The sequence below is a fragment of the Synchiropus splendidus genome, chromosome 6, assembly GCF_027744825.2.
Source record: "Synchiropus splendidus isolate RoL2022-P1 chromosome 6, RoL_Sspl_1.0, whole genome shotgun sequence".
Lineage (NCBI taxonomy): Eukaryota > Metazoa > Chordata > Actinopteri > Syngnathiformes > Callionymidae > Synchiropus > Synchiropus splendidus.
The window spans coordinates 23,210,484-23,237,998 of NC_071339.1; the positions used below are offsets into that span (position 1 = coordinate 23,210,484).

Sequence of the window (27,515 nt, forward strand, 5' to 3'; positions counted from 1 at the left end):
TTAACAATTTCAATTAAACTGCCTCCTACTGAGACTGTTTTATGAAGCCTCATCATCAGGTTTCTATTGGTAACAAGATCAGTGTGTTGTTAGCTATATGCTACTCCTATATTGTGTGCTAGGACAATGGTATGTAGCTAAATGCATTCCACCTGAGCAGTACATGTGTCAGTTGACTGAGATGCTAAAATATGTACCCAGATCGATCATTGCTGTTTTATCAGATCTTTATTTCCCCATGTTCTGACCACACTGGCTGCACAATGGTTTCCCCACCAGTCCTTCAGCACATTCACATCTTTCTCTCCCCCTCCTTCAGAGCAAAGCAATCTCAAACGCTTGATGAGTTTATATATCTGCCTCTGCCGAGATGTAATGTGAGACACTCACACCCAGAGACACACTCCTGAAGCTATTTCCTCTCAGTGGGAAATAATTACCGTGGGTGACTGACATGTTTCACCTTCATATCCACTCTGTTGTCCTTATCTGCTGCATAACCTGGTCCGTTGATTCCTCGGGTGAGGCCAGCGTGTTACACAGAAGATGGCTTCTTCACCGTCTGCCACAGAAGAAGCAACACCCACAGCAACCAAGCGATAGATCTACAATATCATACATCTGATCAGCAGGTCAGCTGGGAATTCTGCCCTACATCATGGTAAATGAATCATTTCCTCTCAGGTGCTCCACCAGCACACCTGGTTGGTGGAGATCATCCCTCCAGACGTGGCTGAGAGGGGCATACAGAAGGAAACCATGGTGAGGTCTTCAAGTGTTGGACCTCGCCTAGGAGAAATCACTCGACAGAAACTCACTTACAAACTGAAAATACAAGCCCAAAGTCTACAGGCCCATTTATCCATTTATGCACAACGTTACATACCGATCTGGATACACACAGAGCCTTCTGTCCATGCTCTATGTTAAATTTTGTTCGTACAAAGCTTACAGTTACAGACCAAATGGAGCGGTGCCCCTGGAAACACTGCCCCATGGGGGCATAACAATGGTCTAAATTGTCCTTCCTTCAGTCACAATAAATTTAACGGCTTCACTCATCACACACTATCAAAATTTCTTCTACAGTGGCCATCCTTGTTATGGAGTTTCTTGTTGTCATAAGCTATTGACTCTGGGCAGCTCCCCCTGGTGGAAATGCAGATAATCAGTAAAAGCAATGCATAGAGCGTAGCAGAGAGTAGCAATGTTTGAAACGGGCAGGTGCAATTTCCTACATAAAGGAAGCATAAATGTGCCAATAGTCACAACTTGTTTCGAAGCTCATAAGGGCAAGGCCCCTAAATTTGTCACCGACCCAATTCACACATCAGCAAAGTCACTCATTCAATCTTAAAAGACAAATGGGAGCTCCAGCGTTTACTTTTCTTCTTACCGGCCTTCTTCCATTCTAGCTACTTTGACTGTTGGCTAACAAGACTTAAAGAAGTGCTTCTATTTTCTGACTGTTCATGTTACCAGAGAGCCTCAGTCCTTGTAAAATGTTGGTGAGTATTTCTGTATCTGCGATGGGCTTTTCTTATGTATTATTATTAAAAAAAAAAGATCTTAGAAGTAGAATGGCACATTGTGTGAGACTCCACAGGCATGGAGCATGTTCAACAGATCTGTAATGATTAACACAAATCATAAGAAGGAACGTCACCATTGGTGGAATGAAGGATTTACTCATCTGACTTTTAATTCCACCTGTTAACATTGTGATTCACCACCAAATGAACATATCAAGAGGTCCACGTATGCAGTCTCCTGATTAACAAGATTCGTCTATGAGCCAACCACAAGTTTCCTCCACAAATCAATCATTCAGTATTTGTATTTCACAGAAGAGCACTTTATTCAATCACTCTGCGGAAATAATCTGATTAAACCACGACAATTTCAGCGTCATGGATGGCAGGTATATCCTCACGAGGGATCACCAATTCTGCAATCCCTCAATTAACATAGGATTACACGTCTTAACCGCTGGATTTCATGCTTTTCAACATCCCAGCTCATTCGGCTTCACATTCACTCACATAAACGACCATCAACTTCTGATGCCGCTCCTCTCCCACAACACTGTACGCAAGTCGACTAATCCTGCTTTTTCCTCCGACTATTATCACAGGTTAAGCTACCTGACAGACACAAAGGACGGGCATGGGGGAGTGCATGGAATTATACATTTCAGTTGAAGATGTGTGAGGGAGTTAATGTGATTCAAGGGGATTATCCGAGTTATTGGCCATGACTTGGTCAATTTCAAGGCAGGGAAGTGTCAGTTAGGCAGCCAGGGTGAGGATGATGAGGAGGAGGAGGAGGAGGAATTAGGAGGTGTTTATTTTACTGTCAATTCTGAGCACGTCACTTTGGATTTCGGACATGCGACGTGAGCAGGAAATTATTACACTGCAGTGGATCAACAGGGGGGAACAAGGCTGAGCAACGTTACACACTGTTGTGAGGAGCTCAAGCCAAAAATAAATTGAACAGAAACGCTAAAACACAAGATTCTTAATACATGGGGAAAGGAAGTGTAATTATTAGTACTGGGACTTAAAGAGATTAATTTCACTTAAACAGTTACAGGAAGAAAAAAACCTAATTGTGGAGTTTGTTTCACAGGGAACAGTTTCCATTTCACCAATTCCAGGTGTCCCTCATTATACAATGTGGTGTCATAACCAAAACACACCTGATAAAGGAAAATGGTTGGATGAATGGGCAATTTAAATTAGACGCCAGGACAGAGGCACAAACAAGGACTTCCACCATGATGGTTAAGCTTTAATTTGATCATTCAAGTGTCACTGTGGAAATCCAGGCCAGAGTAGGTGTAGGAGGCAGACGCTGGAGACACTTTTCTTGCTCACCAAAGAAATTTATTAACAAGCTGCTCCAGGACGCAAAAAAAAGCCAGGAAAAAAATGAAAGAAAACCATGGACTGCAAAGACACTCAACAGTTAACTCAGCGTAACTGAAAAGACTGAAATAATTTCAACAGAAATTACTCTTACGCACTTGTGCACACCTCTGCACACTGCAGCCTCCCTTCTCTCCGGCCTGCCCGCTTCTCTCTTTAAGCATTTGAATATGGACTGTACCTCTCAACAGGTAAATCCCAAATACCACCAACAACCATAACTCATTTCTACAATAAGAAACAAAGTCCTCTGCTCACCATACTTACTGAACACAATCTGCCGCCTAACGCTCAACCTCGCTCCATCACTCCATCATATTTAATAAAACAAAACAAAACACTTCCCTACCTTGGCCTCCCCCACAGTTGAAACTTTCCACGATGTCACTAATGACATCACCAAGGTGATAAAACCAGGAAGTGAGCCGCCACGTCCTCCTTTTTACCTGAAGGCCTCGTGGTGAGTAACACAACCAACATGCTTAACAAATATGAAATAATGCCTAAATAACTGACATTTAATTGAACCAATAAATGTGCTTCAACATAACCACTCCTTTGTGTTGATTTTTGATACACCAGAAGATGCAACTCAAACATGGCCCGGGATCGTTTGAACGCATGATTCAAGTTAAAGATGGAATTAAATCAACCAAACAAGCATACAACAATAACTTTAAATGAGACAAATGGGTGACTCTCAGCCACTTTGTCACAGTCACATATTAAAATGTGATGCACTTGTTTATAAAATATCCAATCAATTATATACATTTATCCCTATTAATTATACCAAATGTTGTATTTGAATGTCTTCTTTAATTCCAGATGCATTCTATTGAAAGGCCGTTGATATAAATCAAAGAGGATCTGTAAACAAGTGTTTTAATTTGCTTTTGATTTAATTTTGGGACAAATAATAGAGGAAATAAAAGAAGGGAAAAAAATGCTAATTAATTCCTAAAATAAAGGACTTAACAGAGGCTTGAAAGTGTGTGCATTCACCAAATCAAGGCTGGCATGTGTACTATATTGTTTTCAAAAATGCCATTAAGGATGAGACACAAGGCTCTAGTCTTACACCATGGCTTTTCACTAGACAACTATACAATGTGTCAAGTTATTTATGAGTTGCTGGAGAGCCACATGTTGATGGCTAAATATGTGATGGTGCAGGGTAAACACACACTATCCAGAGAGTCTGTACAATCTCATTTTGAATGACAGTTCTGTCCCCGGCTCTCCTCTTAAAGATGATGGTAAACAGCAGACTGATGTAGAAAAAGGCGAGAATCAGTCTTCATTCAGATGTAGTATCAGTCACTGGCTGATGTGCTGCAGGTTAGAGCACAGTGGTAATCCTCACAAAGGTCACACCTTACACCACTCTCTCCCTATCCCTCTCTTTGTCTGATTCGTCTTCTAAGCAGCATCTCTCACACAGCTTTCAGTCCCACTAACACCATGGCTGACAACAAGAGGGCCGAAAGGGCAATTTGTGTCACATTCCTCAGATCTGGTGTTTCTTTAGCCACCTCAAATCCCACTCAGAGGAGCAGCCCAGCTGTGTGTGTCCTGCCGGGAAATCAATGATAATGGATTTCAGGGAGATCATGTATAACTTCTATTATTTTTTTATTACCTGAAGAGGAGAACTGAGCGCCTGGGATTTATTATAGTCCGAGCATTACAATGCTGAAGCAATTTGGTCAACTCCAGCAATAAATTGGCTTGTCACATAAGATAGCATTACCGAGATGAACGTGAAATGCCAGGGAGCACATTAAATTATGAATGATGGGAATTATATTAACATTTAAATGAGGGGTTCATGGTCCACTGGGATTACAATTTTTCATTGTTTATGGTGCGGAATGATGAATCATGAGGAAATCAAAGATGAATTTTGGCGTGTTATTACATGCCCTCCATTGTTATTTTCACATCAGCAGTTGACTCTTAAATGGATTCCTGATGAAACCGGTGTGATAACTGGTCTTAACAACGAACCCATTAACAGCTTGATGCGTACACGCTCCATGGTTTTTGATCTGCTGTTGCCCAAAGGCTTCAAAATGGATTTGATATTTATACAAACAAAGCTCACTCATCTTCGTGGCTTCTTCTACTGGAGGCGGTGTAGCCTATATGACTGTCATTTTTAAATGCATTTTCTTTTTATCGTATAGTTGTGTTTTTACATGAGCTATTAGACTCTAGTAATCCATGAGCTGCCTGTTAAATTAATGGCATCTGTCCCCTTCTGTCAAACATTTTGGTGCCCTGTCTTATGCTACATGTTAGCACCTTGTCATTCAGGCTACATCCACATGGAAATGCATCTCTTCCTTCCCAGTATAGTTCCTGGGAGCCACTTCTTGAATCAGGAGAACTGGCCTCTTGTGAAAGTGCTATTAATGCTCGACCTGAGGAGCTACTGAGTTTTTTATATGATCTATTATTTTTTTAGTAATAATAAATGATAAAAAGAGAAGCAAATCCTCCAACTATCAAGAAGTGATTCAGACTCAAAGTGACTCATTAACTTGAGTGATTAACTTGTGAGTGCTGGAGTGCGACATGTCTGCACAATATTAATGGCAGAAGAGTGGAGCATGAATAGCATGGTGCATGCCGACAGCCACTCAGAATTCATGGGTTTCTCTGTACTCCTGTGATGAATGTTGTCATCAGGTTATTTTTTCCTAACTCATTGGGGCAGTTTTCGAGCCCCTCCCTTTGCCAAAAGCAGCCCCACCGGCCTATAAGCTATCACAGCAAACATGTCCAGCGGGCATGAGGAAGGAGATGAAAGCAGCGAGTACAGGCAATGACCTTTGCAGACTCCAAGCAAGATAAATGTCAAAGGTTTTCTGTTTTTAATTTGTCAGAGTTTCCGGAGAAGCCTGACCTATGCCTACTTTCAGCCACAGCTTCCCTATAGCAGCAGTCGCTGAAGCGGCACCTCAAAACCTATTACAGCCAGACTTTACGGTGGCTGCGGCTGTCAATGCTGCAAATTAGCCCATTTGCAACCTTTGGTAATGCACTCTAGCAGGGAGCAGCATGCGTTCCCTGTCACGCAGCCAGGGAATGTATTAAAGAATGTGACATATTGCATGCTGAGAGGAGAATGTCTTATGATTTGGAACATGTTTTCTTTGCGCTTTTTGGTAATCTGTTGTGCTGGTGTGGTAGCTTTTGACAACTTTGTCTTTCAACACTTCAAACATTTCTCTTTCATCTTGGAATCAAAAACTATAATGAGCCTCCTTCTATTATGAGTCAAAATAATTTCGTGCATATGTGTGAATGGAATGCTTTTCCCCAGTTTATAAACACACCATTTGCAGTACAAATAGTCAGTAACAGTATTTATTTATTTTAGCAGCTAGTCATGAGCATGTGAGACTGTAGCATTATTTGTAATCGATTCAAATGTCTGTCAGTCACGTGCCACCTCAAGGTACGGAATGTGAGTGATTTATCTGTTACGTACCACGAACTATCACGCTACAACATGGAAACATGGCATACAACCCGTTTGGGGTGGCAGGGTCACATTTTGAGTGTCAAACTATGTATGTTACTTTTCCTTTCCTTCTCTCAAACCTACAAACCTCATGTCCTCCTTCAACACATCCATAAATCTCTTCTTTGGCCTTCCTCTCGACCTTTTGCCTGGCAGTTCCAACCTCAACGTCTTCCTACTAATGTACTGGCTATCTCTCCTCTGTACATGTCCAAACCATCTCAATCTAGCCTCTCTGACTTTGTCTCCTGAACACCTGACATGTGCTCTCCCTCTGATACACTGGTTCCTGATCCTATCCATCCTGCTCAATCCAAGAGAGAACCTCAGCATCTTCATCTCTGCTACCTCCAGCTCTGCCTCCTGTCTCTTCCTCAGTGCCACTGTTTCCAAACCATACAACATTGCTGGCCTGACCACCCTTTTGACCCTCCCTTTCATCCTTGCCGACACCCTTTTGTCACACATCACACCTGACTCTTTTCTCCAATTATTCCATCCTGCCTGCACCCGCTTCTTCACCTCTTTCTCACACTCTCCATCGCCCTGGACAGTTGAGCCTAAGTACTTAAAATCCTCTACCTTTTTTATCTCTACATCCTGTAACTTCACCTGTCCACTTGGGTCCCTCTCATTCACACACATGTATTCTGTCTTACTGCGGCTAACCTTCATTCCTCTCCTTTCTAAGGCAAACCTCCACCTCTCTAGCTTATCTTCCACTTGCTCCGTGCTATCACCACAGATCACAATGTCATATGCAAACATCACCGTCCAAGGGGCTTCTTCTCTAACCTCATCTGTCAACCTGTCCATCACCAGGGCAAACAAGAAGGGGCTCAGAGCTGAGCCTTGGTGCAGTCCCACCTCCACCTTGAACTCCTCTGTGACACCTGCAGCACACCTCATCACCATCTTACATCTGGCATACATGTCCTGCACCACTTGAACATACTTCTCTGCCACTCCAGACTTCCTCATACAACACCACAATTTCTCCTGATCCACAAAGACACAATGGAGCTCCTTCTGGCCTTCTCTGTGCTTCTCCATGAACATCCTCAAAGCAAACACTGCATCTGTGGTGCTCTTTTTTGGCATGAAGCCAAACTGTTGCTCACATATGTTAACTTCTGCCCTTAGTCTACTTACCACTACTCTTTCCCACAACTTCATTGTATGGCTCATCAACTTTGTCCCACAATAGCACTGGACATCTCCCTTGTTCTTGTAGATGGGCACCAGCACACTTCACTCTCAAAGACCTTGTTGAATGTTCTGGTCAAAATGTCTACAGCCACCACTCCTAAACACTTCCACACCTCCACAGGTATATCATCAGGGCCCACTGTCTTTCCACTCTTCATCCTCTTCAATGCCCTCTCACTTCAGCCTTACTCATCTTTGCCATGTCCTGATCTACGATTGTCACTCCTTCTACTCTTTATCTCTCATTTTCCTCATTCATCAGCTCTTCAAAGTACTCTTTCCATCTCAGTAACACACTTCTGTTATCAGTCAAAACATTTCCCTCTCTATCCTTGATCACCCTAACCTGCTGCACGTCCTTCCCATCTCTATCTCTCTGCCTTGCAATCCTGTACAAATCTCTCTCACCCTCCTTACTGTCCAAACTCGCATACAAGTCCTCGTAGGCTCTGTTTGGCCATTGACACCACTACCTTTGTCTTTTGCTGGGCTTCCCCGAACTCCTGTCTACTCTCTTCTGTTCTCTCAACATACCACTTTTTCTTAGCTGACCTCTTCCTTTGTACGCACTCCTGCACTTCTTCGTTCCACCACACGTCCACTTTTCTTCCAGATGACACACCAAGATCTCTTCTACCTGTCTCCCTGATAGCTGTCCAGTCATCTGGAAGCCACCCAAAGCCTGCTTCAATCCCTCCCTGAAGGCAACACAAGACTCTTCCTCCTTCAGGTTCCACCACTTTGTCTTCTTCTCTGCCTTTGCCCTCTTCACCTTCTTCTCCACCATGGTCATCCTGCACACCACCATCATATGTTGTCTGGCCACACTCTCATCCACTACTACTTTACAATCACTGATCTCCTTCAAGTGACATTGTCTACACAAGATATAATCCACCTGTGTACTCCTACTTCCACTTCTGTAGGTCACCCTATGATCCTCACTCTTCTGGAAGAAGTATTGACCACGGCCATTTCCATCCTTTTTACAGCTTTCAGTCCCACTTGTAGCAAAGTCTACAACCATCTGATCTTCAGTGTTGCTATCCTGGATACCAATCCCATCACTTCCTCGTCACCTCTGTTCCCTGCATCAACATGTCCATTGAATTCTGCCCAATGACCACTCTCTCACCTCTGGGAATACTTTCCTGCAGTTCATCTAATTCACTCCAGAAGGTCTCCTTCTCCTCAAGGTCACACCCCACCTACATTGAAGATGACCCCTTCAATTTCTAACTTGAGACCGATCACGCTGTCTGATACTTGTTTCACTTCTAGAACATTCCTGACAAACTCCTCCTTCAAGATGACTCCCACTCCATTCCTCTTCCAATCTACACCATGATAAACCTGCTCCTAAGCTTCTAGCCTTGCTACCTTTCCACTTGGTCTCCTGAACACATAGAATATCCACCTTCCTCCTCTGCATCATGTCAGCCAACTCTCTAGTTTTCCCTGTCATAGTTTCCACATTCTCAGTCCCTACTCTCAAACCTATTCTCTTGTCTTTCCTCTTCTTCCTCTCAAAGCAACCCATTCTCACTACAATGGCATATTACAGTATATTGACGCTGGGAAAGTGGACTTTTGCGTCCTATACTGACACGGCTCTCCTCCTTAAAGACATAGTCACCGTGACTGAAACACACAGCTCTTCCATAGCAAGTGACACATTACACATGGGATGAATGGAGCACCATCCCTACAACAACTTTCCCTACAACAATACATTACACTATGGGAGTGAGGATGGGTTGTTCTAAAAGACTTGAGAGTTCACTTACAAGAGTTTACAGGCACTCTGGTTTCTTCCCACAGTCAGCAGCAATTGACTCCTCACATTGTCCTCTGACTTGTAGTTGGCAGGAACAGCAGAAAATGAGTGAATACTGTATGAATGGACTTTATTTTCCATCTTTGAGCTACTGTATCTACATAACCTCAACACGACTCATTTTGGAGTCACACGAAGACAGATATGTCACAGAATTGATGGCTGAAAGAGTTTTTTTGTGAGGTGAAACAACAGAAAAAAACACTTTATCCTGTGCAATGCCAGAGAAAAAAAAGACACAGATTTGGCAGTAAAAGCCTAGCTTCAAATCGAAAAGAAGCATTCAAGGTTTCACTTGGATCCCGAGAACATTTCCACCATCCATCTATGTCTTGAGTTCTGTTCTCGCGCACAAATGTTTCCATGTTTCACAGCGTCTCTGAGGACTGACAATGGCACTCACAGCGCCACTCACTGTCATGTTGAATTTCTGATTCCTCAATTCCTCATAAATAGTCTATAAATTATAAACCCACATGGAGACTGACGCTGGAGCGACGCATAGACACTCAGGCCCAGAACATGCGAACCCATATGACAGTGCTACTCGATTTGAAATAAATATCATGGACCGGGTCTTGAATGCAGCAGAGCTGTTCAGCATGCAGGGAGAATTCAGGGTGCTGACCTTCAGCCTGTAACCCGGCACCTCCTCCTCCTGAGAGCTGGTGGGCCGCTGGCTCAGACGTATCCCAAGGTCAGGTGGAGGCTCCTCGTCCTGCTGGGAGGTGATGAGGTGATGTGTCCATTGCCCACCACTGCTAATGAGAAACTCCTGACAGACCAGCGGGGGGTGAAAGGCAAGAGCTGGGGATGATTCAAGTATGCTAGATGTGTATGTGGCTGAAAGCTGATGACAGGTTGATTGGAGGACGTCTGAAGAGTATTGAAGTACGATCATGGCAGCCTGCTCAAAAGAAATCTTTTTTTTTAAATCTCCAGTGACGTTTCACAAAATCAATCGAATACCTCACACTCAAAAGGCCATTTTCCTCTGTATTTTCTTGAAGGGAAATGTACTTTTATGTTCTTGGTTGGTCATGAAATCAATAGTTTGAGCTGCTCTAATGACCCGTCTTGAAGAGCCAACCTGGCCATTTGTTTGTTTACATCATTCAGCACATGGTGATACCAACATGCACTTACTGCTGCCGAGTAGTCGCACGTTGGCTGCCTTTCGGCTTCAATAGAGAGTGGAACCGTCAATAAAGCCGCTCGATCAGCGCTTCCATCTGTAGCTGCCAATCCTCACACTCCAAAGCTGAGAGGGCGTTTCTCTCCGAGCCGGACCGCAGTGTCGGGTTCATGCGTCAATATCACGGCCAGATGGGAAATCATGAAAACACTCCAGTGTGAGCTGTGAGGCAAAGAGAGACTTCATTAAGTGCATCTGTCTCAGTTCAGATGGAGCATTTCTGATTAAAACTTCATTTATCTGAGTGGATCCCGATGTCAGGGTCCAATTCAACCTCTGTGCAGGTCTGAAAGGGAAATCTAATCAAATACATTTCTATTTAACGTCAGAGGCGTTTTCTGTTTTCATAAATGAAAACGATTTAGTTTGTTGTTGCCATTGGAAAATGTTTTTTTACCCATAAGTCCTTGAGTTCTGAGTTGAAGGCTGATCCAGTTTTTCTTTTAGAGAAATATAATATATCTGGGGTTTTTTTTTACATATATTTTGTACTTGTTTTGATCAACATTATTATATTATTATTCTTCATATTCTTTGCTTCTTCTGACTGTCCAGTCGGTAGGAGCCCCCAGACTCAAGCTAAAACCCACTTCCCAAAATGGCATTAATTTAATAAGGTGTTCCAAGACCATGGCTGAACTGATGACTGCAAAACATGCAATCTTACTTATACAATAGCTTGTTGACATGCAACATGTCCATCATACAAGATCGCTCATGTAAAAAATGTACTATAATTACTTGCATACAAATTAACGTCAACGTCACATTTTTTTCTGTTTACTTTGTTTTTAATCTTTTTTTTTTTTTTTTGCTTGTTTCTTGTTAAGTATTTATGTTGAGTTGAAAGATACATCTCGGTGACAAGTGTTGCAAATTAAACTTTGAAAAAGCAAAAAATGGAGATCTGAAAAACGTTACTGTTCTGATTCATGATGTTTTCACCGTAAATATGAATCTTGTGCAGTTACTAGTTGAATAATACGAATAAAAACATTCATTTATTCATTTAATATGTCAGGTGTGAGTCCATTACAGCATTTGTGTTTTCAGCCCCAGCCATTTAACTATGCAAATACATGTAGGTTCCACCCTGCTTTGTGGTCAGGGCAACATGTGCCATGAATGAGGCATCATTTTCACATGTGTATGGTCACAACCAAGACTCCATGATGAGTCATTCGTTCAGTACAAGATCCTGGCCGAATGCAACTGAGCCCATTAGTGTCGGAAGATAACTCTGGGTTGGAGTCCGTCCCTGCTACATAGGGTAAATGGCAGGGGTCATCCTATACCGATTCCCTGGCCATTGCAGGAACACGGGATAGACAGGCACTTATGTACACACAATCATCAATTTTCACCTCGGATTGTTTTTTAGGAATAAACCGGAGTGCCTGGAGGACGAGCACCTGGAGGAAGAGCACCACACAAACCACCACACAAGAGGTAGAGTCATTCATATGGATGGATAAAATCACACCTAACGTGAAACTTTTGTTCAAGCAAAGCCATAAATAGCATTTGTGCAATTTAAATCATATGATTCAATATTCAATTATTCATATTGATTCAGTATTTTTGTTTAAAGCCCTCAAAGCGTCTGCTTCTTTTTTAATTTTTATACATATTAACAACATGTCAGCGAAGTTGAATTTTTCTCTTCGAGGCCGCATCATGACTCATTCCAGAGAAGCATTTTACCGCTGTTGATATTCCTCAAATGTAGTTTCTGTCTGCCTGGGTATCCACACAGCTTCTGAACACCTGCCAGTCCATCAACTCCCAGGACACAAATTCATAAATTATGACCGAAAACAGTTTTGCAAGGCTGTGAGAGAAGACTGAGCCGGCTGAATAGAAACCTAAAAACACTGGAGGTTTAATGCTGCTGTGCTATTGATCGTCCGGCTCACTGTGGTGCTGGTGTAGACAAAAGAGTCGATATATTATTCAGAGAATCCAGACGTGTGTTGGTGACTCTGGCTCAGCAGCACTCTTCACTTAAGCGTTTTCTTTGCCAGGTGTTCAGGACGTTGCAGTGCATTTGGCGATGGTTTTGTTAAGTCATTAGGAGGTTATTGATTGAAGACTAAATCTCTTTAATTCTCTTGATTTTAAAGCTTTAAATTGGCTGGAGTATTATATATTTGATCCTTATAGGGACCTGCTTCAAGCTTGACCGTCCAAATGTAACTCATTTAAAGACGCAGAAGGTAACTTTGAAAAATATGATCGAAAGATGAAAAGATAATTTGTATCAATTTTCATCCTGTCACTTCCAAAAAAAGGAAGCATGTTGTTTTTTTTTGTTTTTGTTTTTTTTGTCTGCCGGTCTTGGGACTTTTCTCTCTCCTGAGCTTAAATTTTAAATGGCCACACCTACCTAGGTAATGCCAATTTCAAATGGTGTGACAGTAAACATTGCTCCTCAAACAGTTTTTTTCAGCATTGTCTTTAATATGTTTTGTTTATAACTTTCACGTGAAAGTAAATAAAGTAAAATAAACTACAGAGCTGCACTGTGTAACCTGAATCCATCTTGAGCAATGTTTGTATCCAGTGAAATGCGTTAATGGGGTCACACAATCCCCAAGCCTAGTCGCACAATCCTGAATGATCCCATTCATTCTCCACGCCTACGTTTGCTTTCACTCAACCACTGGAAAATTAACCCTGGAACGACGACAACAATGTGACCTATTCGAGCTGTTTTCTCTTTTGTTCTAAGGAGTCTTCGAAAATGTAACTCAAAGTTCAGTTCTGGGATGCTATAATACATATGAGCGATGTGTGAGGCGTTTGAAAATATTGAACCATGTGCTGTTTGCAGGCAACACTAATTTAATCAACAGTGGAGAGAATGTTAAAAGGAGAATATTTAAAACTGGATCAATATGAATAGACTCTCCCTGAAACTAGATAAACTTAAATTCATGGTCATTTCAAATCGAAACGCATCACATCCCTTACAATTAACAGAAAGATATCAGTTTCTGGGTCTCAGTTGACAGGAATTTCACATGGAAACAGCACACCGCCAACCGCAGAATGAAAATATTCACTCTGCGGAGTAAGGGTTTGAGGAACACCTAGCAAAGAAATACAAGCTGCTACAGAAGAAGGCTATTAGAATGAAGTATAATGCAGAATGAACTGTTTGCCAAAGCAGAACGACTGAGAATAGTAGACCCGGGTCATCTGCAAAGACTGTCTGAGAAGAGGGAACTTCTACCAACCTAGTGCTACAACCACACTGAGACCAATGTGCACTGCAATAGTGGAGATGTGGAACTCAATGACAAAGGAAATGGAAAACCTAAACAGTTGAGGGTTTTCATGATCTGACACAGTATCTGACACAGAAACTTCATGATTAGTAGAGCCTACTAAGACAGTAACTCAAAAATAACTGACAATAACACCGAACATGAAGGACCTCACTTAGATGCAAGCTTAAACACAGATACACTCAACCACTGTTCCAAAATAAATAAAAGAATAGTACGGACAAGTGGTAGACATTATAAGAAACATTCTTCACTCTGCTGCTTTTCGATCTATGTGAAATTAAAGGAGAAATATTGACTGTATTGTATTGTAATAATGTAGCCATATTATACAAGGGTCATACAAATGTTACATATTTTGTCATGTAGGTACAATGTGTTTGAGGAGATTGAAATAAACATTCATCATTTTTCAGAGTAGAGTCACCAGTTGTATGAATAGATTGCCGTATGCAGTAGGGCCTCTTCTTCAGGTTTTCAAATTGGAAACCCATGAAGCAAACCGTTGACTTGCGAGCAAAATATTTCTCTGGTAAGAACTCACCATTTTGATTCAGCTCTTTTGTAAATGTCACCTTTCTTGTCAGTTTAGCAAAAGCATGTGCAGCTGTGGCTCTATTAATGTGGCATGTTCACCACCCAACTGCTTTTGCACAGGGGTCTTTCCTTCAGTCTCAGTTCTCTCAATGCTCAACAGGCGGCAGTGTGTACTACACAAATCCAAACACGAGCTAGGGTGTGTCCAAAGTTTCTTGCCAAGTCAAAAAAGCTCTGAGTCTTGTGTTATTGCAGCAGAGCTCATCAGATATTTGGCCACTGGACGCCAGTGAAGTTCCACTGATGTCTTTTCTGATTACCGTGACAGCCAGTGCAGGACTCACAGATGATCACTCAGATCCATTATTCAGCCTTATGTGGGTAATATGACGCCTCACAAAAAATAGCACACGAAGTTTTAATCTTTCATTGTGTAATTCAATAGAGATTCTCTTCATGGCACTCAGCCAGCCACCCCAGGCAATTTGTCGACTTGTATGCATCCCATTAATAACTAACACTTATGTGACGATTGTAATAGGTCGTTAAATGTAAATGCAGCGTGCGTGCAGCTCTGTTGTCTTTGAGTGATCATACAAGGTTTAACTTGACGTGTGGTTAACAAAACTTGGACCGATTATTAAAGCGGAACATGCACAATTTATGTGATCATGTTGAACTGCGTGCCAACTGCACTCGGTGGCAACCGGGGTAACATCTGGGATGTGCAACGTTGGGTGATGAGCGTGTGTGCGGTTTGTGAGCAGCGTAGTATTTCTGTACAGAAGAAAATGAGTGGAAGACGTTACAATTCAAGAATTGCCATGTGTGTAAGTAAATGTAAATACAGTGTATGAAGAGCGCAAGATTTTAAGTCCAGCTTTTCAGAGGTTTTTTTTCTGTGTACTGCTCAACATTGACGTTCAACAAACATGTACGTGACGTAATGAAATGCAGAGAAGTAAGTCACAACATCCTAAAATGTACTGCCTTATGAATTAATCCTAAATGTGGGTCGTGTTTTTCTTTGGACCCGTTTTAATTGTAGTTTTAACATAGTCTTTGTGTCAAGCTTGTCATTTTTGTTTTTGTTTGTTTTAGTCAAGTCTGTATTCTTTTCAGTCTAGTCCAGTTTTAGTCGACTAAAAGGCTTCACAATTTAGTCTTATTTCAGTCATTTATGGCTCTTTAATGTTTTAATCAGTGAAAACAGTCTGCATTTTAGTCTAGTTTTACTTTATGCGGCAATATTGGTGACTGTTCAAGTATTATATTTGACAACAAGTGAGGTGAAAAAAAAGGAAATTATTTATTTTTATGCAGTTATATTGCCTCCTAAAAACACAATTTTGGTCACTTATTTTGTCACAGATTAATAATCAATTCAATTACGAATACACCTCTCTATTTAGGTTTGTCAACCCAGGGTCACACAGACCGGGGCCACGTTATTGGTGACATGAGCCACGTCCAAAAATATACAAGTCAAACAAATGGCGCACACATTTCCATCTACACCACTTGATATTTCCAGGAGGAACCCAGTAAAACATATGAATTTTTAAAATACATGTACAAGAGACATATGCCAGACACGCACCAGCAACCTTTTGAGACACAGGGATGTGCTTTAACCACGTGACCAGCTGTTCAGGTGAGCCTTACAGCCTAACGTATTTGTTGGATGTGGCTCTTTTCAGCAACACATTAAAACATTGTGGCTCTTAGCCTCAGACTGGTTGGCCACCCCTGATATAGTGCTTCCTGAATAGCCGTGCGAAGCTTGCATGCTAGGCTTTGTTTCTGAAGTTGCGAGCGCTGATACCTGAAGCGCAAGTAGTGCAAGTGGCGCTCAGTATAATATCTTATTATCTTGTCTCATTTTAGCCCAGAGACATGGCTTTTTATTTTCTAAACCACATTCAGTCCTGTTTTGACTCATCAACAATATTGCATTGTATGTATTTAGTTATATTTATAGTGATATTACCAGTATTTAATACTAGTTTTTAGTTTGTATAAAAATGATAGATGGATTGACAGACAGTCAGAGAGAGAGAGATAGATGGAAAGATCATTTTGATTTAGTGTGCCCTAAAAAGAGCATCATCATTGTCCATGTGTCGCAGAGTGTTCTTCAATCTGCAGTGTGAAGTTTATGAGAAGCAGGTTGAGATTTGTGTGTCTGTTATGTCAGCACATGCCCAGGTTGTATAACTTTACAATCTCTGTTGCTCAGAGGCACCAGATTGCAATCTTTGTTTTTAATAGAGCAGCTGTACATGTCTTCAATGGCTTTGAATTTAAGGGTGCGTTTCAGCATCCTATTAGTCCGAGGGCTGATCAAAGTTCCTCAGGTGGACGTATACGATGGGAGTGTGGTCACTGCAGGCAGGAGAATGTTTACTCATTTGAAACTGCTTGTATAGTCTGAAATTATTTAGACAAAGACAGTATGTGGAATGGGAACAATATTTCAAGAGTAACCTTATACATGCAGATCGTTGCGTGAATCAAGGATCATTTACTCAAATTTCATTTCAGTAGTATTAGATTACAATAGATGAATATGTGAATGACAAAGAGGCTTTTTGGGCATGAAAACAGCAGATGTTGAAACCTGTTTCCTTTCATTATGTTGTTGTTATAATAAAATATTATAATACAGGAGAAGAAATAAGAATGACCAAAATATGAAACAAAAGTCACAACGCAATGGACAACCAAAATTACATTTCAATGTAAAACAAATAAGCTACATAAAACCCTACATTATTATAGAAATACTGAGGTTCAAATATCCATATTCCTTATCACAAATCAGTTTTTACATTTACACATACATGTTTAACATAAACAAATGTAAGACAACAATGCTATTGATGCATTATAGAACAGGAGAAGGTGGGAAAAGAAAATACATCGAACCCAAGTTTGAATGAAAAAATTGATGTATTTTCAAACCTTTTTCCCCAAATTTACAGTAAAAACAAGTTGAAAACAAACGATCGGAAGGCACCATGATATAATCTAACCTATCATTCGTTCATCCACTTATTTTTCTCTGCTTTTTCCCCCCAGCAGCATCTCACTCTGGGTCTTTGAGTAAATTCTTGTATGTTCTTTGATTTGGGGAGGAAACCAGAGTGCCAGACAAAGATGAAACTCCACGCAGAAAAAACCCAGCTTCCCTCATTCTATATTCTGAACCACTGTGCTGTGAGGCTGCGGCACGACCACACCTTCCCTCATCTAAATGGCACCTTTAAATGAGAACATTTCAAATCAGTAAAAGGGAAATTCTGAATATCTAGTCTCTTATTTGACACTGACAACACTGGTGTGCCCCCATCTGAGAAAAACAAACATAGCCCTTGGGTGGAATCCTATTTCAATGGAGGACCCTGAGTAAGTATTGGGAGGTGAAGGAGCGCACCAGCAACTTAACTAAATGTTGCTGCGTGTTCTGTCTTGTCTGCATTCCTCAGACGACTCTAGGAAGAAGTCGGTGGAAAATTCCACCTCAGTGACATTCAGGAACTATGGAGGCAACTCTCTAGTTTAGAGGAGAACAAGATGAAGCTGGAAGGTTTGAAGGCCGAGGGTTCAACAAGTTTAATTCCGAGTTGATGACGTATGGCATTCACTGCCGGTCTTTCACTTCCTGTTATTCATCCTTATGAGGTGACACTTTTAATCACAGCCGTTGCTGTAGAATATTCAGCTGTTTTCCACCTTATTCCACGGAGTATCATTAAAAGGTGAATCTGTTAATTATCTTGTCATGACACAATTGAAGTTAACCAGAGAGTTTCTCCACGTATCATCTCACCCAATAAAACGTATACATCCCCACGTCCTTGTCTACTGCCCTTTATAACGTGTTGTGTTTTACTCTTGTGTTTTTTTCTGTTTTACTCTGAATTTGGGCCAAAAAACGTCAATCAACAATAGAGAAAGACTTGAGTTCTTGGGCCCCTGTTTCAGACATATTTTGAATATGGATGTTAATTTAAAAATGTAAACAAGCATGCAGATGGGAAAAGGTCCACCAAAAAAATCTTTCAATAAAGATGCCTTTATAAGTTTGTGAAAGTCATTTCTGTTGTCAAAAATAAACAGGAATAAAGTTGTGTATGTAAATATCTAAGCTTTTCCCAGTTACTTGAGGCATATTTACTCAAATCCCTGCTGCACATCCAGCTGTTCCACCCTGGGTGAGATTCTGCTTGCAAGCCTCCAGCCTTTGTCCCACTGTGTTTGTCGCCTTGAAAACCCAAATTATTTTAAGAGATTTAAATTTGTGCAGTTTTTGCATTTTAGCCTGACTCAGCAAACCTGCGGCTGGATGAGAGGGTTGATCAAAGGAAAATGTGAAGCAGGAAGTGTTGTCAGTTAAACTGATTTACATTCATATTAGCTGCTTTAGTCTTAGGATGCATCCTGTTACCTGGAGGAGAATTAATGGCTTTGTATGTTAAATTTAAGGTCTGATATCATTATCCAATGTGACTTGAAAGGCTCCATGATAATATTTATTTACTTTGCCCCACTTTTAATTTTCTCAACAGGAATTGTACTTTCTTCGTTCATATTATTTTTGACTTTTTGTAAACAGCATGGCATTTTTCTTCAGATCCCTCTCAACACCCTAAGGCCCAACCCCTGCCAAAGTGCTAACCCATCCCTCACCACACAACTGTAACCCATAATATCAGGAACGCTTTTGCCTCATGCAATACACCCAACCCATTGCCTTAACCGGACTTCTGATGATCAAGCATCTTTCATACTGAACTTCTAAAACTTCTTGCATCCTTTATTGGAACAACTGTGAAAGTCAGGAAAGAATAAAAGTTTTCCATGGTCGTGTAATATTGGCGTACACTGATGTAACCTACTGTAAAGGTGCAGTAGGAGCCCACTAACCCATATGAATGGGTGATTTATGCTATAAAAATGTCCGTTCAAGGTCGGAATCTGACTTTAACTGGAAAAGTTAAAGATGGATTTCAATGACAATTTGAGGAAATGTTCATTACTACTATCAACTAGCATCTGCATCCATGATTTCTTTCACTCTTCATCTCTCTGCAAGGGGAAAGAGCTGAGTGTTGACCATTAACTTACTTCTCTGATTTGTAATGCTATCGCCTGTTCAATTGAATAGACAATGAGTTTTCAAATGCTAAAAAGTCTACGACAGGAATACCGGAATATTAGCCACACCCACTAAATTTATGCAGGCAAATAGATCTTGGTCATACATAAGATGCGGCTGTCTATAACATGCGGTTGCAGCGGTGCTGTCTGCGCCGTAAAAAGTCAGTGGTGCACCTGGCTTAAAAATACACGTGGTTCACTTGTGAACTAGTTTTGTAAATGGGGTCCAGCATGGAGACTAATTCACGAATCCAACTGTGCAATGTTCTGAATCATGAACTCACATCATTTATTGATAATAAAGCTCAAAATGTGCTGTTTTCACTCACGTGTCCGAAGTGCCGACGCCACAGCCAGTCTCAGCTGCTGCTTCTCATTTCCAGTCCCCCAGGAGATCAGCTCTATGGGTGTAGCTGTGGACACATGGGCGAAAACAGTGCATTTTACCAACTTTTATATATATATATATATATATATATAAAAGTTGGTAAAATGCACTGTTTTTTACCAAAAAAACAGTGCATCTATAAGACTACTTATTTCTTGCGGTCTAAACCATGTGGCTTATACAGCTCCACAGTATATATATATATATATATATATATATATATATATACTGTAGTCTTATAGTCCAGCACTTACGGTAGTTAATATAAATTTGCGGCAATAACATTCGGTGACTATTTGAACATGTAAAATAAAATGAGTGGCTTGGTTGAAGTCTGCCCTCTCTGAGTGGTTTTCTATTTAGAAAAATAATCAATCTTTATCGCAAACCTTGTGTAATTTCAGTTAATGGAATCAAGTGGAAGGCCTCACTGTACGTTTTCGCTGATGACACCATTCAATTTGTTTCTGAGGCTCTTGGAGTGCAGCCCTTGGGATGCTATATTTAACGTACTGTAACATAAAGTTTTGAAGAAACGACAGATTCCTGTATGATGCTGAATCATCATGAATATTAACTTCTCTCCAGAGAAACATCATGTCCGATCATGTATGTCTTCTCCGACTTCTTTTCTCTTCTTTGTCTTTGCGGCATATAAACACCCCGCTGCCTGAGGAGCAGTGTCTCCTGAATATTTTTCAAGTCTGAGCACAGCAGCACATATCTCACCTGAGAGCTGCAGCGAGCTGCCTGAGGCCTCAACAAGCCCCCTCCTACCCCTCGCCGTGCTCCATGTCCTTCCCTGGCTACAATAAAAAACAGGAATAATCTCCAACACAACTTCCCTCTGACTGTCAGATTATACAGAGTCGGCTCTATAAATCTGATCTTGTATATCTGCTGTGCTCATTTGCATTTTAATGTTTCTGTCAGATTCTGTGTTAAGAATTTACGTAACATTTTTTTTGGCCAAATAAAAAAGCTTTTCTTGTAAAACTTCGTTTTTGATTTTGGTTTCGTTTGGACGAAACATAGCTTGTTTAACAATGCTCTTTAAGAGCAATATCTGTAGGTGCACTTTGTAGTTACACTTAAACGTTGTTTGTAGACTCATACCAAACACCAATTTCACTGAAAACAGACTTGAATCATTGGTGTTTGGCTTCCTTTTCCGGCAGTGTTTTGTGTTTTCAAGAACTGACTACGTGTTTTTAGTTGCTTCTGTGATTTGTTTAGTTTTTTCCCCCTTATTTTTTGGTGTTGTACTTTCATAGACAGGTTTGGTTGTACTTTCTTGCTTTGCTCAAATATGTTTTTTTGGCCACGACAAGAGGATTACGTGGCTGGTGTGTACCACCCATTTTTTTAAGTTGTGAACCTGTTCTGTCATGAATCAGGATTTGTCAAATAAATCCGAAAAACGTATACATGCAGGTATTAAATTAGAAGTCAGGATTACGCTAAAGACACGGCGATATAAAGAAACAATCGGTAGGTCTTGTTGTATTTGACGAAGCCAACTCTCACCTGGTCGCTGCAAAATTCTTCCCACCATCTTGACATGGGGAGCAGCATTCCGGGCAAGCTGGGACCTGACGACCAGCGCCTCGTCTCAGGGAGTCAACTGGGTGAGGAAATGGATGACACATAAAAAAATAAACCTGGGAACGTAGATTACAAAGAAATCACAATTAAATCTTTCTTGTGCGTGTGTGTGTCACTTAGTGTCTTCTGTTGTGTTCAGGACAGAATTGAGAGAGCTGGGAAGACACCTGACTCCATTTCTCTTTCTGTCACGCCAACCATGAGCAACAAAAGAAATCTAAATAAATTGGATTTTGATAAGGCTTGTTTTTCGGTTTGCTCTTTTCCTTCAGCTGTGGGGTTTGAATTTCGCTGTAGTTATGTGAAAAAAGGACCTGAACAATTATTATTTCCGTTTAAATGGCCATTTCCAAACTACTGTGATAGTTTTGTGTGAATGAATGACAGATGGTTTGTCGTTACAAATAGAGAACAATTTAGAGAAAAGTACAGAAAATTAGTTTTTGCACAAAGGATAAGGGGGGTGAGTTTTTCTGGTCACATAACTTTGGGAAACAATCACAAATGTGAGTGGTAGACACAAAACCCAGCCTCCTTGACACCTGCATTTTGTTTTGTGTTACAACTGTCGCCTATTGCACCAAAACTTATTTCCTGCTTTCTCTCTGCACTGTGTGGTCTGATCAAATCACCGTAGCACACACTGGACTCTGAGGAGGAAGTGAATGAGAGGAGAATGTTGGCCAAGCTCACCTCCATCATGGTCAACAGCTCTCACCCACTACACCTGAGCAGCTCCTTCAGTGGACGACTGAGACATCCCCACTGCCGTCAGACTGCACAACTCTACTGTGTAGTTAACACTGCGTAGTTACCTGTCAACCATCATCGTATATACACCCTGATATTGTGTAATGTACATAACACCCCACCCCTCGTTGCGCCACGATATTGTATATCTGTAAATATGTTATGATGACTACCTGTTTGCACTAACCATTTACATATTTCTGTTTTCGTACTAACAACTTAAGAGCTCCTGCAACGGTAAATTTCTCCTTTGTGAGATCAATAAAGTCTATCCCATTTTATCGTATCTTATCTTAGCTTTATCTTGGAACAAGCATCTCTATAGCAGGAAGTTGTTTGTGCTGCCACAAGCAAGGTTACTGTTGCATGCACATGTTGATTTCAAAGCCGTCGCCTGACTGTGGGATTCCCAGACTAGCCAGTAGCCTTCCGGTTAATTAAAGAGTGGATGGCCTCAGGGGAGACTTTGCAAGGGGGACATGACGTTGGCTGTGTGGTGCCTCTGAGCGAGTTAGCTGAACTAGTTGGACTTTAGAATTCTGTCATTGGGATTCAAAAGCCATGACCACTATCTTGGTAGAAGGTGTTAAACTCAAGACCAAATCTGGCCCACTGTGGGATTTTTGTGGCCGACGACCAATTGAAAGAAATTTAAAGTGCTCAGAAAAATAGATCCAAAGCATGTCATTATCATGACTCATGTATGATTAATTCATTTCTAGAAGGTTATTGTTTTTACTCAGAGAGTTGCTTTGAGGATTGCAGGACTTTAACTATTGTATCCTGACTACTACCACAGTAGCACTTGGTGCTTATTTCCGACAAATAATCTCCTTCGCAAATGATGCCTAGAACAGGGAACAGCGGATCCTCCAAACTGGATGGAAATGTGGAAAATAATGCTAGTCTTCTAGAGTTCCTTAGCACCTGGAGGTATCCCACCCGCCATTTGTGAAAATGAGATATGCAAATTTGTAACCCACAAAAATGAGCTGAGCCAGAGGACAACTCAACTCATATGGCTACTATCAGCTATTGCCTCAGAATCATGAGCAAATGGAAACATGAAACCGCATCTAGGACCTAAGCTTGATCTTGGTAGTTTAAATTTATTATTTAAGAGCTATTTGTTACAGTTTTATTTTTAAAAAATCAAAATGTCCGATCAAGGAGGATTGGATAATGTTTTCCCCCCTAAATGTTCTATTCACAATTGAATCTAGATGCCTGCACTGAGGACACTAAAAAAAAAACTGGGTGTTTTCTTCATTCATGGAACAAGAGAGGAGGGATGGGTGAGACACTCAAAAGGCCTAAATTAGGGTGTGGACTAGCTCCCAGGCAGAAAGGGGGGGTGCTGAACTGGGGTTGCTGCTCTGCTATTGGTGGAGCCGGTAGACAAAAATGCCTGTACCTGCTGCAGGTAAACAGAGCTGACTCCAGACACAGCAGGAGAAGCTTCGTCGCTGGGATTTACTGTGTCCCTTTTTGGGCTTTGCATGCAGGTTTGTGCTTCACTGACAGCAAGTCGTCTTTATTTGTTGTTTGTTTTTATGTTTTTCACCAAGTAAAGTAAGTAGTCAAGCAGATGGCGACGCTACGTATTCAGGCTGTTACTTGTTGTTTGTTTATATGCAGATTAATTCCTGGAGGAGTTAAAACACATCTGGAAGTGTTGTTTTCTGTTTGAGCATAGAGCTGAAGCGATTTGATGGGAGCAGGTTTAGTCTTGTGTGAGCAGAGGCCAACATGGCACACCCTGTGCACTCATCCAACCCAGTTTGTTTCTTTTCAACTAACCCGCTTCTTGATTTTGTCGAGTAAGGAACACTGTCTTTGATTCTTCTGTGGGCACCTGCCGTTGGTCCTTGCTGCCGAAAGAAACCATCCATGTTTTCTATCCTTCATTCCACCGGAGTCTGTGTGATGTCGCAATCAGATTTCAGTGGTTTGAAGAGTAAGATGCATGGAATTTATCATCAGGAACATGAGATGAAGATGAGAAGAGGAAGATTTTATTTAAATTTTAATTTTTTTCTCAATGAAACTGGCAAAGTTGAGTGATTAAAACCAGTTAAAGTTCTGCACAAGCACTCAGAGTCCTCTGAAGAATAGCACCAACACGGTCATGTGTCAAGTTAGAGCATTTCCTCCAAGGAGTTGTTAGGTTATGCGCCCATTTTTAATAACTGTTTCATACAGGGAGTTCTGTCATGGTCTTTAATACCTGGGTAGGAATAAACGCCCGACAATGAAACTTTAATTGTTTTTTTCATTAGACATAGTGATGTGTGCCAGACATTAAATCACATCTTTCTTTGCCTCCTGAAAACACTCTTAAATTAAGGATGATTATGTATAGACAGTATTTTGTGCCACTCCTATTTCCACCCAAAGGGTTTTTGCTGGAGCCATTTCTGCTGCCCGGTCTTCATTATAACAGAGCCATGACTCCCCTGTGACCCACCTGATCAAATAAAGTTACAATGGAAGTGCATCATTTCAACTTCTAACAACAATCAAGCTTTTTTTATTATTACATAACAGATCATAAAAAATATAACATTTTATACAGGCGCAGAACTTTTTGGTCTCCTATTAAAAGCCTCTCTGGCTCCCTCAGATGTCCAGGTTGAGAACATTCCGGAGGCAGTTTTGGACTTAGATGGGCTGATCACAGGCATGGTCCAATGCATTTCTCTACACACCCACCTTTTTCATCTTTGACAGACTCAACGTGCAAAACAACACGATAATATGCAAAACATGTTCATATCCTTGTCACCTCTACACCCACCTGTGGACACATTATCATCCTCATACAAAACCACAGTCTCCCGTCAGGTTTAACCGATTCTCCGTGGGACAATTAACCTGCCTCGTTAGCGGAGGACATTTTCCAGGTCGATTCAACAGCTTCATTATTGCTAAATGGGCAGCTGGAAGTCATTTGACAGCTCCATTGAGCTCCGAGTCTCTAATTCTTCCAGCCAATTAAAAATGAAGGGAACCAAACTGATAAATAAAGCCGGCAAGAGTGACAGACAGTGACGGACGACCAAAACAAAAATGCAGAATGCAGCATGAGCAAGTTATTTCATGGATCTTTTCCCTTCGCATTTTCATTGTTTGGGATGTTTAGGATTAATAACCGTATAGCAAGGAGAAGCGTGCAGCTTCATTTTGAAATGTTGTTTCCTCACAGCGACAGTGTGAAATTGCTTCCATCTTTCCATGCTCATAAGCCTGGCTCCTCGCAGCAGGTGATGAATGAGATCATTAAAAATTGGATTTATAACAGACCTTAACTTTCTTAATTGATGTACAGCAGCTCCAACTTGATGTTGTTTTCCACTAAATCAAGAGGGATTCCGGGTAGGTACTCACTGAGCAGTGGGACCTGGAACATTTTTCACCTGCATTAAGCACCTTAGAGTCCTGTTTACTTTCCTGTTAGATGCGATGATAACCAGCGGGCTCAACGCGGCATATAGTGAGGAGAAGAACGCACGCAGGTCAGAGAGCAGCGAGCTACTCATGGTCTTCTTCACGGTCAGTGTGTAAACCCAAATCCCGTTATCGACGCCATACAGAAGCACATACAACGTTACCAGTGTCACCACAGCTTTGGCTGCACGTTGCTCGGCGCCTCCTCCACCGTTGCTGCGAAGCCGCCTCACCTGCTGGCTGTGCTTGTAGAGGATGACAAGGATGAGGAGGCTGGTGAGGGCCATGAGAGCCATTGGCACCACGTCTCTGCCCACCTGCACCGCGCCAACCACCTGCTTGTAGATCTTTGAGGGAAACTGCACATAGCAGAACTGAACGTTGATGCCATGATTTTTTTGCGTATTGTTGGTTTTGCTGCTCAAAGAGAAGAGAATAGCGCCGTTGCTCAGGCATGTGTTCATCAGCCAGAGTATGAAAAACACCACCTTTAAATAATCGGCAACCACAGCGCGAGTCGACACCCACCGTGACCCAGGAGGGGCGATGCTCAAGCACTGGTAGGCACTCAACACAAAAGTCAGCCATATTGAAAGCGCCCTCGATGTCCTGTAAACAAAGATGATAGCTTTGCATCCAAGATCCACGAAGATGTTTGCAGAGAGGTGCAAGGACGCGAGGGTCTCTGCCAGGCAGCGGACGCCCACCACCAACAGGTTAACGCAGGCCAGATGTAGCATGATGGTCTCAGCTGGCAGGAGCTGGTTCTTCTGGTACAGAAGCAGCAGGAGTGACAGGATAACAACGGTGTTGCCTGGGACTCCCACCACGGTCAGCGACAGATAGAGCATAGCGCGCACAAACATCTCATCCATATCGATCTGAAAAGTTTCGACTGCAGGAGGGGCACCAAACGCATCACTCGCCGCTCTACCTCTCCAAAGGACACCAGCTTGTCTGTCTTTTTATCCTTCCTTCTCAGCGCCAGTGTGTGTGGGATCAAATCTGCATGGACCATTGACTCTCGACTTGCACCCCCCCTGCTACCAATTATTCATAATCAATCCACATGACTGCTTCTCTCCCCTTGTCGATGTCAAAGGGACAAGATAACACAGACAAGCCGCGACTAATCTCACGGGAGCTGGAAGAAAATATTGAACAGCCACATTTGTCTCCATCCTATTTATTTCATATCATGTTAGTGTTCAGATCAGCTCTCAACATGTAATCCTTCGCTCTAACAGAACTGCAGTAGTAATATACTAATCAAAGGTATATTTCTACTGCTTTAGCTGGAGTATGTCTATTTACAGTGAACAGGTAGTTCAACAAGATGGTTGCAATAGTGGAGGTTATTTGTCGATCACTGGAGGGAAGTCGAGCTCGTTTTGATAGGAACAAAAGCAATGAGAGAATATAAAAAAGCAATAAGAAAATGAATAAATGATGGGTTTCCTCCAGTTTGAGTCCACATTCCAAAGACATACAGGGGCTTAACTGGTGCTAGTGTGCATGTTTTATTTGTGGCCAGCAGTGGTCTGAATTTAATCGCTTTTTTAAGGTGACTGTGTGCTATCCAAAGGTGGTAATCAGATGCTAATGCCAGAGAGAAAGACATTTTTTTAAAAA

General features: G+C 41.5%; 1 protein-coding gene across 1 annotated transcript; it reads right to left on the bottom strand.

Annotated features, from left to right (window-relative positions):
• Positions 1-2,135: 2,135 nt before the first annotated feature.
• LOC128761184 (olfactory receptor class A-like protein 1) lies at positions 2,136-26,758 on the bottom strand. Its single transcript, XM_053869216.1, has 5 exons — positions 25,883-26,758; positions 22,189-22,228; positions 20,023-20,106; positions 10,137-10,315; positions 2,136-2,144 (listed from the first exon to the last, which is right to left on the bottom strand). The coding sequence occupies exons 1-5, from the start codon at positions 26,756-26,758 to the stop codon at positions 2,136-2,138; spliced, it is 1,188 nt and encodes a 395-aa protein (XP_053725191.1).
• Positions 26,759-27,515: the final 757 nt, after the last annotated feature.

Coding starts and splice junctions, on each gene's coding strand:
- LOC128761184 (XM_053869216.1), bottom strand. CDS start 26,758: ATGGATGAGATGTTTGTGCGCGCTATGCTCTATCTGTCGCTGACCGTG. Junction 22,229..25,882: donor TCATCGCATCTAACAGGAAA/GTAAACAGGACT, acceptor AACAAAATGCAG/GTGTCAAGGAGGCTGGGTTT. Junction 10,316..20,022: donor GGCGTCGGCACTTCGGACAC/GTGAGTGAAAAC, acceptor AATCATCCCCAG/CTCTTGCCTTTCACCCCCCG.